This window comes from Bombus impatiens, unplaced genomic scaffold (genome assembly GCF_000188095.3).
Source record: "Bombus impatiens unplaced genomic scaffold, BIMP_2.2 scf_0133, whole genome shotgun sequence".
NCBI classification, from domain to species: domain Eukaryota; kingdom Metazoa; phylum Arthropoda; class Insecta; order Hymenoptera; family Apidae; genus Bombus; species Bombus impatiens.
In genome coordinates this window covers 123,434-144,933 of record NT_176552.1, presented here as the reverse complement: position 1 = coordinate 144,933, position 21,500 = coordinate 123,434, and the positions used below count along the sequence as shown (strand labels likewise).

At 34.2% G+C, this 21,500-nt stretch overlaps 2 protein-coding genes across 9 annotated transcripts; one reads left to right on the top strand and one right to left on the bottom strand.

Moving 5' to 3' along the window:
• Window positions 1–1,380: 1,380 nt before the first annotated feature.
• Window positions 1,381–12,001, top strand: LOC100740374 (anoctamin-4). 2 transcript variants are annotated; one of them, XM_003486765.4, is made up of 14 exons: window positions 3,298–3,336; window positions 3,968–4,307; window positions 5,625–5,772; window positions 6,780–7,062; window positions 7,204–7,349; window positions 7,464–7,709; window positions 7,768–7,967; window positions 8,037–8,174; window positions 8,239–8,456; window positions 8,539–8,847; window positions 8,915–9,224; window positions 9,291–9,496; window positions 9,585–9,875; window positions 10,006–12,001. In XM_003486765.4, the coding sequence occupies exons 1-14, from the start codon at window positions 3,298–3,300 to the stop codon at window positions 10,318–10,320; spliced, it is 3,189 nt and encodes a 1,062-aa protein (XP_003486813.1). In that variant the 3' UTR covers window positions 10,321–12,001. The 2 variants fall into 2 exon arrangements, with proteins under 2 accessions (XP_012236936.1, XP_003486813.1); XM_012381513.3 differs by lacking the exon at window positions 8,539–8,847 and having other exon boundaries at window positions 1,381–3,336.
• On the bottom strand, window positions 10,988–20,542 carry LOC100740163 (protein son of sevenless). Of its 7 annotated transcripts, none has more exons than XM_012381508.3 (22): window positions 20,184–20,542; window positions 18,969–19,085; window positions 17,887–18,150; window positions 17,718–17,801; window positions 17,523–17,603; window positions 17,273–17,422; window positions 16,990–17,198; window positions 16,724–16,907; window positions 16,392–16,638; window positions 16,083–16,307; window positions 15,642–16,005; window positions 15,368–15,560; window positions 15,042–15,278; window positions 14,781–14,936; window positions 14,513–14,695; window positions 14,322–14,439; window positions 13,957–14,246; window positions 13,661–13,886; window positions 13,189–13,514; window positions 12,850–13,105; window positions 12,641–12,727; window positions 11,172–11,218 (listed from the first exon to the last, which is right to left on the bottom strand). In XM_012381508.3, exons 2-22 carry the CDS (start codon window positions 19,074–19,076, stop codon window positions 11,172–11,174), a joined length of 4,035 nt encoding a protein of 1,344 aa, XP_012236931.1. In that variant the 5' UTR covers window positions 19,077–19,085; window positions 20,184–20,542. The 7 variants fall into 7 exon arrangements, with proteins under 7 accessions (XP_003486811.1, XP_012236932.1, XP_012236935.1 ...); XM_012381506.3 differs by having other exon boundaries at window positions 18,969–19,124; window positions 20,184–20,538; XM_033319007.1 differs by having other exon boundaries at window positions 18,969–19,124; window positions 19,576–20,536.
• Window positions 20,543–21,500: the final 958 nt, after the last annotated feature.

Here is a 21,500-nt window from a genome sequence, read left to right as displayed (position 1 = left end):
TATTTATAACAGTTGTTTAAAAATTTTATTTTATTCTTACCTTATTTTTGATATACAATCTTCTATCGCAAATAGTAACAATTTTAATTAAGTTAATAGTTGTACACATGATTTATTATGTTGATTCAAAAATTTCTAATGCAGTCATATTACAGTATGTATAAAACGATAAATCCCAGTAAATTTATTCTTTTATATTTTTTACAAAAAAAAAATGTTTTATTAAAATATTTTATCAAAAATTTCTTGTTAAAAAGATCAAGAAGAAGATTTCAGAATAAGGCTTTTGTTTTTCTTCTTATTAAACGTAGTAATGGAAAGTTTCCTCAAGAAAATGCATAAGAATAGTGATATATACATAGGTTCAACGTCAGTAAGTTTTGAATAAGGATTAACATAATTGTTCTTATATTTTTTAAATACGTTTAAGAGTCTCGTTTGAAAGAATAATATTATTAGTTTGCTACTATTGCACTCCTCTTCCTTATTTTTCTTTATAGCGAACTTTCCTTCCCTACTTTTCCTTGTTATAAGGGTGAATCGAAATACCAGACAAAATTACGTAAGTAGATATTAACAATTATACTAAAATGTCAAAGTATTATACAGTTAACAGACCTTTTTCTATTGATTATCTTTTACTAAGGTTTCGCTTAGGTACGAAGGTTACGTTATTTAAGTTATGGACAATGTCAAGAATCTAGTTCTGTACTATTTCAGGAAAAGCGAACACTATTAAACCATGTAACCAGTTCAAGACAAATTTTTGCCATAACGATATCTTACTAATATTTTAAATAGAAATCAGATTACACCGAGAATAAAAGTATGTATATCTTTCAATTGTATCATTATGCTTTTCTAGTGTAAATTATTTTTTCATAAAACATTTCTAATACAAAAATAGATATGGTACGTTAAAAAGTCGAGACAGTAAAACCTTTTATTACGTATAACGGTTAAAGAGGAGCGTAACACGTTCATTATTCTTAAGTGACGATGTTGCGTGCAAACTTATATCCATCCCTCTGTTGGTATTTCAACTTCATGAAAGAACCTCTCTATAATATGCATGCTATACAGACATGATACGTAACATATGTTGTGTTCATTCGGTAACCATAGCGATTCGAAAACCTCATTGTCTCGTGTACCTACATGAGGGTTAAAATCCTTGATAGATTTTTACGTGTATGAAACATATACCATTCCATATAGTAAATACAAGTAATGCACATGTCGTGCAATGTACAGGATATATACCGAGTATAATGTGTTTGTACGCGTGTGAATATTTACAAAAGTACTCGTAAGTATTAATACAAAAACAAAACAAAAAATAGTCACGAGCAAAGAAATATTTAAAGAAGAGACATGATTTTAAAAAATCGTAACTATTGTAATTGTTCTAGGTGCCAAGAACCGTGATACTTCGACATGATGACAAATCTTTGAAAGAAACGTTCGTAGTCATCTGTTACGCTTGCGAGTAAAATGATATATACGCTAAGTAGATTGTAGTAATGTACGTAGATATATACATGTAGTTCAAATGTAAAAGAATATCAAAACACGAACCAAGCTCGCAATTACACGTGTGTTCTATTCGTGCAAAGGCATGTGTATAGCTATCATTCGTAAATAACACACGCATGGTCATGTGTGCAATATATAAGCACTATCATCCTACCACGAGGAAGTCAGTATGTGTCACAGTATTGCGGTGGAAGTTACCGGCGCGGTCACCTGACAAGCATGAGCGCAGTGTCTGACAGTTGAGGGTATCTTATCAAAATTTGAAGGAAGTGTACACTATACAGTTAGACACATCAAAAGTTAACAATTCAAAGAAATAGCATTGACCGCAATTACTGTCTGGTGGTTGTGGCCAACATGTTTTGATGTTCTTTAATGTTATCAGTTACGAAAAAATAATTTATCCACATGAAAGTGCTTCTTCTTTTTTAAACAACTACTCAAAGTGAAGGAAGATCGAAGAATTGACGAAGAAAAATTTCTAAACTATTTCGGAGGTTCAAGCACCATTGTTTGTCTTCCGAACGAAATACGATCATACTAATTATGTATTCAGATATATGATCCATGTCTTGTCAATATACACTCCATTTTCTGACAACTTTCTGAATATATTTCCACGATACTTGTTAAAAATTGCCATTGTGAAATTGGGTCGTCTTGTTCAATAATGCACTGATGTACAGTTCGCAAGTGTACAGAATATCAATAATGACATTTGAAATTACAAGTCAAAAGAAAAGGAATCATAGGCCACGATGAAATCACGTAAATAATAATTGGCAATTAAATATAAGAACAAAATGGAAGTTTAAAAGAAAACAGAAAGAGGAGGTCACGAGTACGAAGTAAAATGTTCTGACTAAAAGCATACAGCAAAGTATCCACATGCATTTTGAAGCATCAATTACAAAGGTCGCGATTGATTGTCCAAAGACATCCCGTTTCGTGCCGTAAATTTATAGATCCGTCTTAAATCTGATAGGAAAGACTGTTAGCATATTCGTTGATGGGCCAAGGGCATTCGAACCTCTTCAGATTGGGAAAGGTGATAACTATAGACTATCCAGCTGTCATTCCATTCATAATTGAGAAAGAAAATCAAAGTAAGGCTAAATCACCGCCTCAGTTGACTTGGCAATAAATGATCTTCCGTGATTGCTGCGAATTTTACATACATATGAATGTCAATTGGAATCGGAATTTTTGTCGACCCGTTTTCATTTCATGTAATACATTATCGATCGATTAACGACTGAAATAAAGTTACGAAGACACATATCGACCGATCTGCCTGCTTTGAATTACACGAAAGAAGTGATCTTCTTCACAGAACTATCAAGAGTTTATTGTCACTAATATTTACGATACATATAATGATTCAGCGGATCTCTTCTCTTTTTACCAATCTATAATTGCCACGGTGACCAATAGAAGAATTTATAAACTCAACGATATTCGACGCCGATGATACGATACCTTTTGTAGGAAATTGCGTCGCTTTGGGATTTTCGTGCGAGTAATGATAATAATTTGACGAAGATTAGCGTGTTGTACAGTGCATCCATTTAATGCGAATCGTTATCATGAAAATAGACAGATCGAACTTGCTTCTCGCTAAAAAAAGCAGCATTTTATTATCGTTCCGATTTACAGAATGTCAGGATTGATCAAGATTACCGAGGAACTTGTATTTTTCTTAGCTGTCATCGGCGACAGGGAATTCTTCTCGACACTGTTTATCAAGCATTTTTAAGCGCAATGGATAACAGCGAACTTCGAGTCGAGGATGAAACACAGGTATCATATACGTATATCCTTTTCTTTGTTTTTCTAGTCAATAAATTTTGTGATTTTGTTTTACAATCTGTACGTAAGAACCGGTCAGCAATAGAATAAATGTGTACAAATGAATGTGTACATTACATATTCTTTTTAATGGCGCACTATAGACAAAACTGGTGAATATTTTAAAAAATTGCATCGTACTCGTTTTAGCTGTATCTAATCGACGAATCTCATCAATATAATGTATCTAAATAATCCATCTAAACTAGTCACAGACCATCTAGATTATTCACTTAATTGCATGCCAGGTATATAAACGAAAGTCTCGTTGCTAAATTATCCAGAAAATTATGAAACGTTTATACGGTAAACTTCCGCTACTAACAATAAGCATTCCGTACTTCAATGATCTCTCTGGGCATTGAAATTGCAAAAGATAAAGTTAGATGAAATATGCGCGATGCGTTAAAGTATGCAACCAATCGAAATATTTAAATTAACAATAAGCCTCGGTATCGTTACGTTTTACGTTACTACGAAAATTACTATCGACATGTAGTGAAATGTTCGTAATAATAAATAGTTTTGCTAGCTCTGAAACGAACTTTCCACACTGACGAAGAAACAAATTTGATCCTTCTAGAACACCCATAGCAGAAGAGCGAGTATATCCATAAGCAACACAAGTGTTACCGAATCAAATACAAATGAATCTCAAACGAACGTGAATGCGGTGGGAACGGAGAATTCGCCATCGAAAGCGTCATCAACAAGTTCCTCACCCCGAAGAACCGCTACGAATTCCACAAAATCGAATTCTCCCAGTGTGAACGAAAACACGAGAGTTGAAAATAGCAAGGAAATAATTTACAAAATGGATAAAAATGGTATTCAATCGAATGGATCGCCGATGACGAATAAAAAATTATCCAGAAGCAGCGTTTATCCCTCGGGAACAAATCTGACTGCTCGGGACGCTTTTGGTAGGATTCCAACAAATTATTTTTCTTTCTCTTTTTATGTCTTTTGCGATTTTTTCTTTTCACTTCCTAACATTCAGGAAGAAAAAGGGAAGGAACTCTCGATCTAATTTGAATAATCGGGATATGTATATCACACGTATATAGCGTGAGTATTCGTACTGGCACGTTAGCCTTGCAATGGTTGAAATAGGCCTAAGTCAATAAACTACGATCAATATGCATATGAATGTCAGCGTGACACGAATAATGGATATTAATAATGAGACTATAACTTCAGCGGATCCGTAAAAACTCTATAACTATCGAACCATTGTCCAGTCAATACGTGTCTCCCATTATTATCCTCCTTCTTTTTCAGAATGTGAAACTTTTGATAACGATAATGATACCTCCTATTTTATAATGGTACTTTAATGTTCGTACAAGATACATGACTTTATACGTTTCTTTTTCTATATGGACCTTCAAGGTCAATGTGTTTTGCATAGTCCGTCGTATGTACAATCAATTCACTAAAGACATAGTAAAAGAATACAATTTCACGCAACAGGTGCTGAGTAGCCTATTTACATGTATAAGTACGGTCAATAGGAAGCTACTAGGGTAGTTCATAAATTTCTACGTTTTTTAATATGAGTATTGAATACAGAAGAATCTTTGTATTATTCTTTTAGAATGAATATACTCATTTGATTCATATGTACAATATGTCATTACGTAGCTCCTGAATGATGCTTTGAAACCTTTGATGACATATTTTTTAATTCGATTAATTTCTCGTACTCTATCTGATTATTTGTTTAGAAGGGGATATCAACAAATTAGAAATTCGTGTACCTTTACGTCGCTATTGGAAACAGAACTTCAAAGCGATAGAAGCAACGAAGAAAATATAGTATTTTGAGAAAAAATATAGTGCTTTGAAGTTCTGTTCCCAGTAGTGACACTAAAAAACACGAATTTCTAATTTTTTCATATTCCTTCCCAAACAAATAATGAGATACAGTACAATTAAATGTTTATTAAAAGATTCAAGGCATTATTCCTCGGTTACATAATGACATATTATACATATAAATCAAATGAGTATATTCACTCCAAAAGAATAATACGAAGAAATACATTAAAGAAGCGCAACTAATTGACCGCTCTAGTATTAGCGCAGTATGTTTGTTTTATACATCCATAGTCAATTATTTATCGATCTATTCAAAGACTTTGAGTAACTATATTACTTAAAGATGATATTAGTATGATGATTTTAACTTTGGAGTTTGAAGTCTCAAATGAATTCGAACATATTTTTATTCTTCATAGGTCCCAAGCTTACAATACCAGCGACACCGGAACACACTCCGCCGTTACCGGAAACACCAACATTTGCTGAAGATATACCGAGAAATTCTTTATTGCAAAAGGATTCGTCCTCAGAGGGGGAAGTGGATCCCGAAACACTTTACTTCCGGTGTGTTAACTTCTTTTCCAAAATATATTAAACGTATTAATCACATTTTTAAACAGAAAGTACCTATATTTCAAAAATTTTAGTACGTGCAGAGTAGAATGTATTGTACATTGTTCTATCTTTTATTCCGGTACTTTACTGTTTTGATTAATCTAAGAAAAATGAACAACAAATTGTAAAGAATTCCTTGTTCATGTAGATATTAATCACGCATAGTGGGCAAAAATAATCCATAGAGAGTCAGTTCATCAAGAACGTTCGTATAATTAGCCAGTGTGCAATGTTACAAAACCCAGAGCACATAAAAAAAGAACGTTTACATAATTAATTTTCTCATCGCGTGGCCCCTGCCAGCATATTACATATTGCGATTTTATCCCATAATAACTTTACGTCAGTCGTGACTTCTTCCGTTCATGTCTGGTTTAATTTTAGACTCGATTTCGTTATGGTCGTGCTGTTTGCTTTCCTATTAGGTCATCTCGAAAGACACCCTGTAAATTATTCAGTATGTATATTTCCTAAATAAGCCCTATTATTTTTCAATTACATTATCAAATAAATCAGATTTTCAAATAATCTTGAACGACTTTGAAATAACCTTGAAATAATGTCTTGTAACCCTGAGACAATACCGAATGGTAATTGATCTGAAATGAATTTGAAAAGATCTTGGAATGACACTGGCTGACTTTTAAATGTTTTTGAATTGACTTTGAAATAGCTTTGCAATAATCTTGAAATGATCTAGAAAAATTATCCTAAAATTTTAATATATTATGCATTCCCTCTTTTTTTAATTGGTTGTATTCAACGTGTCTCGACACATTTACCGACAATCGCTAGAATGGATCAGTGTTCTGTATGTTTATATTATTAACGGAGCGTGAGTAAACCAGTCGTCATATAAAATCATTATTGATCTGAAGAAGTGGTCAATCAGCCAATTATTATTTGCATTATAACTTATTAAATAATATACAACATCGTATACTATATATTTGCAGAGATGGTCGTAGACGCATTGATATGGTGTTAGTGTACCAGGAGGAGTACACTGGAGTGATGACGGAATTAGAGGCACGTCGAAAAGAACAAAGGCGCGTTTTCCAGCAGAATCTATTAAAAGAGGGCTTGCAGTTGGAACTGGAACCAAAAGAAAACTCCTTCGATGGGAAAACTTACTTCTTGAAGTTGCACATTCCATGGAAGATTAAAGTTCAATACGCTGAAGTGATGAACTTGAAATTACCCACCAAAAGGTTCATTACTATTTCTGTTAAGGCTTGGGTAGGTTCATGAAGTTTCTCAAAATGAAAAGTATACGTGTTCGGTGTTTCTGCTTCTAATTAACATTATAGTATTTAGTAAGTAAATTCAACATAGAATAATCCTTCATTTTATTATTAATTTATGTTATTTTGTTATTAGCAAGGTAACGAAGACGTGAAAGAAAGCCCGAAATTTTGGGAGAAATGGATACAATGGGTAAGAAAGATGCATACTTGGGATACGAAGAAGTATCCGGAAGAGCCTAGCTTTTATGACAGCATTGATTCTGGCGATCGAGAAGAGAAGTACGAATTTAACTGTATAAGACAAAATAAATTAAAAATGTATAAGCTGATTATATTATATATTATCATATGTTATAAGTTAATTATTCGATATTTTTGTTTCTTTTTTTATAGATTCGTAGTAAAGGATAGAGATACAGCTTATACACCTGCACAAAGGTCTTTGATAGTAATGCAAATATTATCGAGGGCACGGTACGACGAAAATCACGAGAAAGCAGGTATTCGTAGACTTTTGGCGGATGGCACTTATCTCGACTGCTTTTCTCTGCACGAGGGCCCGTATAATAGACCTGGATTCAATGGCGAAATTCTCGACAGATATTTACTGTACTTGATATGGGCTAGACCTTCGCAATGGTAATTTCACTAGCACTTTAACTTTTTTTTAAATAAACATTTAATTCTGTATTTTTAGGTACAAAAGGCAGCCCCTCTGGTTGATTAGACGATATTTCGGTGAAAAAGTGGCTCTTTACTTTGCATGGCTAGGATTTTACACAAAATGTTTGTACGCCCCAGCGATTGTTGGCCTTTTGTGCTTTATGTATGGTGTAGGAAGCATGGATGGTCCTGATAATATACCCAGTAAAGAAATATGTGACTATAATGTAGCAGGTATTTTCGTTTCATACAATTTTTATTTTATTTTTTCCGTTCTTCCGCTTTACTAAATAACTTTTCTAGGAAATATTACATTATGCCCTCTCTGCGATAAAGCATGTACTTATCAAAAGCTCGGCGAATCTTGCATATTTTCAAAACTAAGTTACTTGTTCGACAACCCTGCCACTGTCTTCTTTGCCATCTTCATGTCCTTTTGGGGTATGGTATAGACATAATTTAATGTTTTAACGCGTATATCCTATTTTTTTATTCGATCTTTCAGCTACGACATTTCTTGAGTTATGGAAACGAAGGCAAGCTGTAATAATTTGGGAATGGGATCTCCAGAACGTTGAAAGCGACGAAGAACCTCGACCTGAGTTTGAAACTACGGTGAAAACATTTCGAATAAATCCCGTGACCAGAGAAAGAGAGCCTTACCTACCAGTATGGTCTAAGGCTGTACGTTCTTGTGCCACCAGTTCCATAGTATTTTTTATGGTAATTAAAAGAATTCTCGTCACATTCAATCAAATAAATTTGTTTTGTTGATGCTAAATTTTATTGGTAAATTTGTATTCAGATATGTGTAGTTTTGGGTGCTGTTCTGGGAACCATTATTTCTCGAATATCGCTGGTAGCCGTATTTTATGGCGGTGGAGGTCCATTTTTAAAGAAGCACGCGAAAATTTTTACCTCCATGACTGCCGCTTTAATTAATTTAATTATAATCATGATTCTTACACGAGTGTATCATCGTTTAGCGCGATGGATGGTGAACATGGAGAATCCCAGAACGCAGACTGAGTACGAATCCAGTTTCACATTCAAGATATTTCTCTTCGAGTTTGTCAATTTTTATTCATCTCTCATCTATATAGCCTTCTTTAAAGTTGGTAACATTCTATTTGCTGCACGTGTGAAGTGAAACAAATTTATTGAAGAGTGGCGATTTACAGGGTAGGTTTTTTGTTCATCCCGGAGACGCAGACGCACGATCTTCTGAATTCTTTCGTATAAAAACGGACGTGTGCGATCCAGCTGGATGCCTGTCGGAAGTTTGTATACAGCTCGCCATTATAATGGTGGGCAAGCAGTGTTTCAATAATTTTGTCGAGATACTGTCACCAAAACTGTGGAATTGGTGGCGTAAAAGAAACCACGTTGCGGCTACGAAAGATCACGGCAGACCGTATACTTATTGGGAAAAGGATTATCAGTTGCAGGATCCCGGAAGATTAGCGCTCTTTGACGAATATTTGGAAATGAGTAAGTATATTTAAATTAATTTAAAATATAATTGTCAATTATCTTCTTCATGTACTTGTTTTATAGTTTTACAGTACGGATTCGTGACCTTGTTTGTCGCTGCATTCCCATTAGCACCATTATTCGCGTTATTAAACAATATAGCTGAGATACGGCTTGACGCATACAAAATGGTAAGAGAGGCGAGAAGACCATTAGCAGAGAGAGTGGAAGATATAGGAGCTTGGTATGGTATACTGCGTGGAGTAACTTACGTTGCTGTAGTGTCGAACGTACGTATACGTAATAATAAAAGTTCACGATTCAAACTTGCAAATTATATTACAAAGTCTAACAACAATTTGCTTGTATCATACATAGGCGTTCGTCATCGCATACACGTCAGACTTTATCCCCCGTAGCGTTTATGCTATCGTTTACTCTCCCACGGAGGATCTAGTGGGTTATATCGACAGTTCTCTATCGGAATTCAACACATCAGATTATAGAGATGACATGAAAAGCGATATGGATAAAAATCATCCGGTAACTTGTCAGTATAGAGGTTACAGAAATGGACCGGATCATTCAAACGATCCATACGGACTCAGCCCGCAATATTGGCATGTTTTTGCAGCCCGTTTGGCTTTTGTCGTTGTTTTTGAACATATCGTAAGTTTCACTTTACTTTATCTTCTATATGACTAGTTATGACACCACTGTAACCCTCCATACATCTTACCTATAAAATTCACACTTTAAAAAGCTATCAGTAAAATATAAAAATGGAAATTTTAATTAGGTTTTCGCCCTAACTGGCATTATGAGTTACGTGATACCAGCTGTACCTCGTTCTCTGGCGACTCAATTGCAACGAGAGCGTTTATTAGCTCAAGAAGCCAAGTATGAGAAAGGTATAAAGAGCAGAGAAGACGAAGATGATATTTTATCGGTGCTTAGAGAAGCAGGTAGTATTGGAGGAAGAGCTGCAGGCGGTGGTAGAGGTAGCTGGGCAAGGCGTTTCAGCAAATTGAGCGACGGCTTAGATGCCCACGTCGACGTAACTTCCAGGCATAACAGAAACAGTGATGGTTCAACCGTATGGGAAGTGACATGATTTTGAAAAGTGTCGATCATATTTTCTCCTCGAGGAGTACATCTGTACTTAGGAACATTTAAAAAATACCACTCTCATTTGTATCAAAATTATCTAATTCTATCGTTGTGTAAACTATACTTGAGCGAAGTTCTATATAAGTAAATATCGAGATATCAAGTACAAACAAATGAAATGGTAATTGTGATATTTTAGAAAATCGTGTAAAATACGCAAACACGAGTAAATGAGAAACAATCAAACCAACATGTGATGAGATAATATACAAATGCCAAAAGTATATCGACACTTTTTAAAGATTCATCGAAAATTTATTTAATAAATTTTTAACGTTTGATCGCGAGATCAATAACATATGATTTTTAACATAAATACTATCAGTATTAACTTACACAGAATTACCTCTTTTAGAATATTTAAGCCAGATACTCTATTTTCTAAAATTATATTTCATCAAAATAGTTTTAGATCATAATCACCGGTTACCGGTGATAAGCATTTTTAAAGAATTTATAAAACATACTTGTATACTTGTAAACATACTATATAAAAAATCGACATGATCAAATTGAATAGTGTCACGTTTGTGTTTCTACAGTAAAGACGTTACTATCGTTTAGTTGGTAAAATTTCTGAAAACACGGAGAAGTAAAAAAATTCTCTCAAGATCTACACAATATACTCTTTATTGTATATAATTTCAATATTTCATCCTCCGTCTTACGCTTAACATTATTACAATAATTACTATAGAATATATTTATAATAATATACATGTACATATTTACTTCTTTCTTTTTGCTATTGATTCTCGACTTATATGTATAATTCTATGCTTATTGGCCTATGATTCAATCCATACTGCACTTTCTTGCGTCTTCTGCGTCCTTTTTAAAATCTAAAAGTGTATCACAGTTGTGTTGAGGGATAGATAGGGATCTTTTTTGCTTTTTTTTCTTGTTTTAAAGAAAAGGAGACCGTTCGGACAACCGAAATCGATACATAGTCCATTCAGTCAGATCTCCTCGGATCTGATGGACGCATTAACTCAAAATTCATTAGCCATAGTTCCGATAAACGGCTGCGATGAAATGTACCCTACATTCCTAATAGTCTGTAAAAGCGGTATTTATCTTATTTATAAAATGATCTACACACATCGTTTCGAAACATATGCCGTGTGTTATATGTGTCCTAAATGACAAATCATAAAAATATAATTCATGTGAAATTTTTGAAATAGAGAAAGAATCTCCATGTTTCCTTAATTGTTTTTCTTTTATCCTAAATCATTTGTAGATAAAATCATTTGTAGCAATCCGTCCTACAGTAACATATACTCTTGTAATATTATTGCTTTTGTGCTAAAGTTACGTTGATAATTTTTTTTTCTTTTTTAAGGGAATCTCGTAGCAAAAATCTTGTACATTTTTATGCTCTTTGCAGCATAGTACTTTTTCTAATACAATGTATATGTGTATGTGTGTGTATGCGCGCGCGTACACGTGATTCACAAACTTGAGTGTTAGACAAAATGTTTTTATTTAATAAAATTCCTGCTGCTACATTATTGCAGAAATAATTTTGGCTTTCGTTCGCTTATTTTTATCTATGCGTGTATTAGGACTAACATGCGTTATGCTATTATACGAGACCCAGATATGCAAAGTTATCAAAGAAACTCCATTTCGTTTATTTATAAAAATATTCTGTAGATTCGAATAACAGAGGTTGATACACTTCTTTTAATTAGGCGAGCTGTACAAATTTCATTTCTTTGGGTATCTCTCAAGGATAAATAGCTTCAATTGAGTTCATTCAATAGGATATTTAGGATATAAAGCCTTACATTTACTGATTATATATATTCACTTGGTAAAAAAACCTCTAAAAATATACTATATGCGATAAAACATTCTATATTCTCTCGAAAAATAAACTTTTAATAAAAATAGTGTCACACGTATTAAAAAGACAAATCGTAAAAAGGAATGTAACAGCATCTCATCACGTATGGGCCGTGTCGCAAGAAAATTTTCGTTGAATTTCTTTGTCTTGCATTAATGCATTTACCGTCTATATTTCAAGTATCTAGCTAAGAAATCCCGGTAGATACATTAATACAGATAAATTGAATAAATCTTGTGCTCCTACGAAGTTTCCTGTGAAAATGTTACGTAAACAGCATGAACCTTACATTGTCAAACATACCGAACAAGCAAAACATCCGACTCGACTAATCCTTCTGAGTGGACTAAATCTCGATTTCCAAATGATGCGTTTTAATTTAGGTAAGAGGTAGGAAGATGTAACACTTAACTAGATCCAGGAGGAGCATTGAAATTAAACATGGTGGTTGGTGGACGTCCCGGCATCGGTTTTGGTGGTAGCCTTGGAGTTACCGATCCTAAAATAGATTGCAACAAATCGATTGATAAACAATTGGACAAAAGCATTTTAGATGTGACACAAGAATACACAATATGATAAATACACAATTATGATAAATTCTGATATTAATATTTTTACCATTAGGTTGCGTAGGTGGAAGTTTCGTAGGACTGGGCCCATTGAAAGACATGTGTCTTCTTGTATGAACAACATTCGAACATGTGTTCTCCAACGTGGAATTCCGCCTTGCGAGTAGCGCTGAACAGCTCGGATTCAACGTTGTAGGAAGGCGAGGCGGTAACGTCACCGGCGGCAAATCTCTTCGTGGTGGCAATGGTGGTGGAGACGTACCATCCCGTGGAGGAAGTATGGGCGCATTTGGAGCTTGTCTCGCCTGTGATAAATAATATAAATCACACGATATTATAAACTACGAAATTTGAAGAGAAAATAATTCAAATTTTTTTGACAATTTACCTGTTGCGGCGACTCGCTTATGGAACTCTCTCGTTTCCTATGAGATCTTGGTGGCAAAGGGGGCGGAGGTTGACAGGGAGGTACATGGCTAGGAGACGGAGGAGGTGGTATCGCAGCACCAGGACTTCCACCCGACGATGGCATACCGGTCAAGGCTCCCATTACACCAATCGTACCAGAATTAAAGCCAAAGTGACTATTTTGCGATTGATGATGTGGGATAGGCAAATGACCAGGTGATCCTAGTTGCGGGCTGCTACCCGGAGAGCTGATCGAAAGTCCTGACATGCTAAGAGGACCTGGTGAACCTGGAGGTTGAGCTGTACCTGTATTAACAGTAAAGTACATCTACTACCTATCCAAGCATACTATGCAACAAAATAAGAACGATTCTTGTTTCTGTAGAATGAATAAGAATTGTAAAAAGCGACTGATAAGCACATGCTAACATTCAATATTTTGGACTACAAACCTCCTAGTAAAACAGGTGCAAAGACAGTGTGGTCCCCTATGTGAGAAACTGTAATATGTGATGCATGCGGAGGGGTTTCTGGTAATTCTGGCGGCGGGGCCTCCGGTGGAGGATCGTGTAATCTTACACTGGAGGCTACAGCTTGCAATGGAGCTGGTAATTTGCCGCTCAAACTTCTAGCTTTAATGCCCGGCGATTTTAAATTTAAGTCCGGCCATTTACGAGACTATAAGAACAATAACAACTAGTATAAACAGTGTTATTATACGTGTGTTCTATAATTTCCATTCACTTACGACTCTAGGTGGTTGCCTACACCCTCTAGGCTCTACTTCTAGGCTTTTATTGTACAAATAATTGCTTATATCGGCCTCTTTCATATTAGGATCGAATGGTGATAAATTTTCAATGAAATGTCTTATTCTAGGTTCCACTGAAAGACAATAAGGTTGATTTTGGTACTGCTGAATTTCTCCGGTTATCTCCGCCACTTTCCGTCGTTTGCTAAAGTTTATAAGTTCTGGACTTCCTCGCAGATAATCCGGATTCCCTTCTTCAATGTGTAGGATGTTGGTCAGGTACATGCCTACGAAAAGAATATGTATTAGTGAAAATTGATTTAATAATTTAAATCAATAATATTTTATTCTTTATTATTTACCAAAAAATGGTACACAAGGTGGATTAATGGATCGCAATTTTTCTTGATACTTCCGGAAATGACCGTTGTTTAGTTCTCTTGCTTCTTCTAGAGCCTTTTCCAGTCGTGCTGGTATTTGCTGTAAATACAATAAAATATATACTCTGCTTGGTTCAAGTTAATCGATAACATTAAATAACAAAAGAACATACTTGAAATGTAAATTTTAACCTAAAAACGGACGCAGATCCCATTGCGCTAACAATTGCTAATACGCCATTAAAGTTATTAAGATCTTGAAGCACCATCATAATTTCAATTGTTCGTGATACAATTGCAACTCTCTCCTCTAAATTTTCAGCTTCTACTATGGTTTTTTCAAGCCACCGTGTAAACTACAGAGTAAAGAAGTGATTTAATTTGTTAAATTCAAAATATACAAAATAAAAACTAATATAGAACATAATGTAGGTAACTTACGTTTGTTGTGTGCTTTATCATTTTCAGTAAATTTGGTGATGTCTTTTCTTTATCTTTCTTAGTCCATACTGACCCAACTAATTCCGAAGGCTTTACAGTTCTGTACAATTCGAACTCTAGCAGAGTTAATTGCCTCGCTAATTCAATTGGATGTAACTGTAATTATTGGAAAATAATTTACTTGTCTACATAATACAAATAACATATTAGTTACGATTATAATATTACCGTATTATCAGTTTTACATTGTTAATGTATTACCGTTAATATTCCCCATTCTTCTTCAGGAACTTTTAGGTGCCACTCAATAGGTGGTGGAGATCGTTCGAAGCTAAATGTAATAGGTCGTTGTTCTGAAGGTTCGCATTTCCTTTGCACAATTTTTATTACTGAATCCACCCATTTTCTCATTGATTTTCCACTTACTGTGTCTAAAAACAACTGCAATCTTTCCAAAAGATTTCTATCGCGTTCAAAATCATAAAAATGATGATCAACCTAGTGTGGGAAACATTCAAGAAGATATTATGCTCACTTAAAAAATGTAATACAATAATTTAGAGTAAATATATTTAAATTTTACTAACCCAATGTCTTAAAACATTTAAAACTCTAAATTGAACAGGTTGACAAAATTCTTTTCTATATCTTTTCCAATCTTCCCTAGCAGTTGTTTTACAACCAGAAGATTTTTCTTCCTCACCGTAAACTAAAGAAGGATCTGGTATGTCGAATCTTTCGATTAACAATATCAACAGTTCTTGAGGTGAGCAAAAACTCCTACAAAAAAGGAAAGCAATTTATTTGTTAAAGAATTCTTTTTTATACATACACAAATCCCAAAGGTATGAATCCACATACCTATAAGTAGTAAGGAATGTTCGTACAAAAGCTGGATCAGCATATATATGATAAGTTAATCTTTCTACCAATTTAACCAAAGTTGCGCCCTTAATTAATGGAACACCTCCATTTTCTCTCGCTTCCAAAACAATATTTTCTGGGCTATCTTGTTCGGCAAATTTATATAAATGTGGTGGAGGTAACCTTAAGGGATGTTTCCTTTCCTCATCCAAAAGGATACTGTCCAAAGTTCTTTCTAACATACTCTTTGTATTCAACATTACAAGATCCGCCATCCAACTATTTTTATCTTCGACGGATTTGGCAACAAGAATAACATTAGGGTGGTCCCTTGGTGCAATTTCAAAGGCATTTTTTAATTCTACAAAAATAATTACATGTAATCTAGTTATACAATAGAAATATTTAATATTAAGATTATTACTTTTTAAAATTTACCTTCAGTATCCTCTTTGTCGATAATATCAACTTTTCTAATAAAAAATCTTTCTTTTAAACGCAGTTCGCCTTGATGAGGTGGATGACCCACCACACCAACCGCTGCAACCGTAACGCTAACTCTTTTGCCACCACTTGGTTTACAAAGAACTAATAAACCATCGAAAAGAAGAGCCCTTCGTTCCGTTAGCCTCCTTCCATTACTTACTTTCCACAACATATCCTCTATACATAAAAAAATAGCGAAAATATACTTTCATATAACTTATGTAAAAAGTAATAAAATAATAACGTATATTTTTCTCATACCACGTATAAATTCATTACAACATTGTCCGACGTCTCTCTGATCCCAACCATCAACAGTTTTTTGTAATTCATTAGTTTTCTCTAGTGCAGCTTGTCTCCTTGCTCTACTCTGCATTCGCAGACCTGTATCTTTTTTTGGAAGACTCGCCATAGATTGCAATAATTCCATCTGCAGTGGATTTAAAAGACCTTGTACTTGTTCCAATGTTTCACCATCTTCTATATTTGGTGTACGCTTTTGTAATACCTAAATGAAATATTATTAAAACATTATTCAATTGTTAGAATAATGTGTACAATAGTATGTAAATATAAAATGATTTAAAATGTACCTTTATGTAATGGAAGTACAAAAAACAATGCCATATTGGTTGTAATAAAAGTTTTGGCAAATAATATTTGACAGCTTCTTTAAAACCATGACCTGCTGCTCTTAACGCAGCATTAGCTTCAGGCCTTGATAATAAATTTGTTAAAACTTCTCGACTAGCTAGACTATTAATGTCTTTTGCATACCTAATATGAACATTTTCACTTATGATTCAAAAGAAATATATATAATTATACTTATTAAAACCAGTAATTTCTTTTTGCATACTTTATATAAACATCAAATTCTGCTGCTTCTGCCAGTTCTTCAAAACATGACCCAACAGTAGGTGTCTGTTTTTCTTCAGTAATTTCCATTATATCTTCTAAACTACCAAGTAACGTTACAGTAACTTCGTAAATGTCCATAATGTTACTGAAAAGGGTTTCAATCTCAGTTCTATCTTGTGCTAATTTTGCGATTTCTTCCCGAAAAACCTATTTAAAGAGTGGGATAATTTCATTTTTCCTGGATTAACAACTACGTTTCACTGACTAATAAGATATTTCACCTTAATGATCATATGAAGATCACGTAAATAATGACGTTCATCGTGTATGAGATCTCGAACAGATTCTTCATAAGTCTGAGAAACCACTGCACCTAAACCACTTTGTGGACCCTCTGCATAATCATCTTGATAAAATAAGTCCATTAATACCTATTAATAGATCACTAAATTACTCAACATTCATCTCGCGATTATTGATACATTTAGTATACAAACGTAGCACAAATATCATGCTTTTTAAAAATGTTACCATATCTGCACACATTGCAACCCTTATATCTTCACAAGATATCTCTACATGACGTATATTCTTGACATAGTTTCCAGCTAGCTGAAAAGAAAATAGTCTTAAACATTTTCAGGAATTAGTGTTAACGAATAACATATAAAAGAGTTATACAAAACAGAATATTGATAAAAATAAATGATAATAGCTTTTACCAACCTTCAAAATATCTGCTGAAATATATTCCAAGACTCCTACTACAAAAAGACTAACTTGTAAATCAATTTTTTGTTGTAATACTTCCTGTCAATGTAAAAATACAAGATTATAGTATCTGCGAATAAAGATATAAAAATAAGACATAAAATAAATTTAATTTCCTAATTACTTTTTGTAATAGTTGATGAATTTTGTCAACTGGAAGAACTAGTGGTGATTTCTTTTTTCCTTTTTCCAAGGCATCTCTTGCATCTCTAAGTGCCCATCTATCAATGGGAGTAGGAAAAGTACGCCTTACTCTTTCTTCCACATCTTGAGGTGTGTGTGGTGGAGGATGACCACAAAGCATTCCCAACAGCCTTAAGATTAAGCTCTCAACGTAGTCTAAGGCATCTTGTCGTGCTTCAAGACTAGGATGTACTTGCTCTAGTACCTATTTTACAAAAAAACCTCCATTAAACAGAGAAGACTATTATTTAGGGAAAAAAAATGTTTTAGGGAAAAACTGAATGAACGAAATATATGGGATACAAAATGATGAATGATACATTGACAAGGGCAGAGGATATTGTTTACAAACAAAACATCTATTTGATAGTCGATATGAGCTACAATTCTATTTAAGTAAAAGATAATATTCTTGCAGGTATACTGTTTAAGAAGCATAATTGATAATTAGTGATTTAAGAAAAGATTTTTTTATAAAAAAAGATATTTCGTTAGTTATATTCTTGTTATATTATAACTGCTCCTGCTAAAATTCCGCAAACTTTAATATATTTATTGTATGGAACAAGAAGAGTAAGAAAATTAAATTTCTCATCCACATAGATTTATTCTTATAAACAGCGAGGACAAGCAACATAACATTCTGTCATTATTCTATGAATTGTTCAATATATAAAAAAGGTATCCTTTATTCAGATACAAACACAGTTTTCAAGAAAGCTACCGATCATTGTATGATAATACATGATTGTTAATTTCCATGATATTTATTTCACGTCGATTATAACGTATATATTATGAAATATTATTGTTATTTTTGTTATGTTGTTAGAGGGCAACAAACCCAGTTGGAGATGGAAAGGGCATAAAACAGTGGCATATTAGTGACAATGACAATAGAATCGACGAATGTCGATCGGGTTGACATCAATAACATGGGATGACATCAAAATCTCGCGAAAAGCGACCCCAATTCACAAGGGATCATTATAAATTCTATAATAAGTGATTCGAAAAGTATACCTTGCGTAGGGAGTTGACAAACACCCCCTTCCACTTAGCGGCGTTCTCCTCTTTCTGAAAGTCGTAGCCTGACGGCTCGCCCACCACTGACGCCGGCGACGAAAACATCTCTACGTACTGGTACAGGCTATCACGCACCCGACAGAATAACGCGCACTAAAGTCGGTACGGCCAGAATTGATATGTGATTTTTACCACCTCTCAAACTCGGTGGTTTTTCCTAGCGGTGGAAATTAGTTCACGCCTTTTTTCAAAACAGAAACACATTTACAGACTTCCTTCATAATTCTATCATACGACTTTTCTCATATTTCCATCGTACAATCGTGTAAAATGATAGAAAGTAGAAAGAAATTTTCGTTATTGGTTGGGAGTGTCACATCTACAAAATCGTATATACGGTGGCTCATGAAAGTATCCAGACACTCGTAGAAGTATTTTACGAATATATTACGCGTGTTGTGCTTCCACATTTTGGCAATTTCATTAGCACTATCACGTAGACACGATTACCGTGACTATCTTGGTCGAGTTTGTAATTGCTTATATGTATGTCTAAATTACAAGGTATAGTAGTTCATGAAAGCATCCGAACATTTATACAAATCTTTTATGAATATAATATATGTTTTATATTTCCACATTTTGAAATTTCATCAGCACTGTGTCGTGACACGACTATCGCGAATATCGATCAAATTTGAAACGGAATTGAAAACGTACATGAAAAACTACATGATACACCACTGTAGGTATATATTTCGTTGGGATCGCAAAAGTATTGAATCAGTCCATTATATTAATAAATCACAATATTCAATAGGACCATCTTTAATATTTATTAGATGTTTAAAATGGCTGTTCACACTGTATACTTATTTGTTACTAAATATACGTTTGCAGTCAATGTTTTGTAACTTGTATACATATTTTCAGATTGGCTTGAAATTTCACTAATATAATCATGACAATCATGTCTCATAACAATACCAATAAAATTTCAAAAAAATATGTTCTACATAAAACACATAGTATGCAGACAAAAGTTTTCTACGGCAAGTGTTGAAATGCTTTGGCGAGCCACTGTGTGTATCATGTAAGCATCGCGAGAACGGGAGGAAGAAAGCGAAAACGGGACACACATCGGGAGCAAAGTGATCGAGAGCAAATCCCCACCACTCACATATATCAACTCTGGCCGTGTTGACTATATACCTAGAGAATACGCTCCGGAGAGTTGCCGAATTTTCCAAACAGCATTTCGTATCGGAAATCAGAACACAGAAAAAGTTGACAGAGACGTCTGTCTGTCCGCCAGTCCGTTTCTCAGGGCGCAGACATCTCTGTTGGATAAATGCGACAGCTAAGCCACTCGGTGATATCCCCCTGGGATCTGGATGCTTCTTTCACTTATCATAGGAAGCATCTTCCAAGCTAACCCAAGAGTTCCCGAGTTAGACCGTTTCTGCATTTTATACACCGTTTTTAACGCAAATTTTTGTCAGAACCTAGCGCGAGCACCACTACTATCAAAGGATACCATTGCGCGACTCGCATCGATCGATAACTGCGATTGTTACGTCCACTTCGAGAGTCCCGAGTTCGATATATCAAGCTTTGTTAGAGTATCGACCCTCTTTTCGAGATATTTTTGAAATTCGTAATGGCGATTCATGTGTGAAATCTTTGCTATTATGTCGTGTAATAGATAATATATTTGTTTCTCGGTGTTATATTTTGAGAAATATTATAAAAATATTGTTTGTGTTATTTGCAACGATAAAATGGATGACATAGAATAAATATAAGAGATGAATCTCGCTTATAATTGCATCATTTAATAACAGTGACGGACGTTACGAGCATTCGATAAAAGAATTGTTTGATTTAAACATCTCCTTTAGAATGTGAATTTTAAAGTGAATATAAAAAATAGAATATATGAACGAACGATATAATGTAACCTTGCAATCGTTTGTTTTCGTAACCATGTAGAAATCCATTCATGTTCCATGTTCTGCAATACCGATAGTCCAAAAAATTAGAGACAGCGATGGTAAGTAAAATCAGAATATATATGTACTAACGTTGACTAAGATGAGATATAGAATAAAGCTGGTATTCAACGATGCTATCTTGTGTTTCTTGTGTCCTCAGTGTTTCGCGTTTTATGTTTTGGGAGTCACTTGACCTTTTTACCATTTTATTGTCGTTCCCGACGTTACCGATTCAATGTTAGTCCCTCCGTTGATACTATGCTCCAGATACTTAAAGTAATGTCCGCTAGATGACAGCAAGGTAATGATTAACGTACATTCTTTTGAAATTCGACATTTATAATGTTATTGTTATATTTTTATATCTGATGTTATATTTCTAGCATAGATAAAAAACATGTATATATAATGTCGATCAAATGTCAATTATAAAATTAAACTACGTATTTGAAATTGCAAATTGGAGATTTAATTGCGCACGAATTACCACCATACAAATTTCAAGTGATCATAGGTAAACAAATATATAATAATA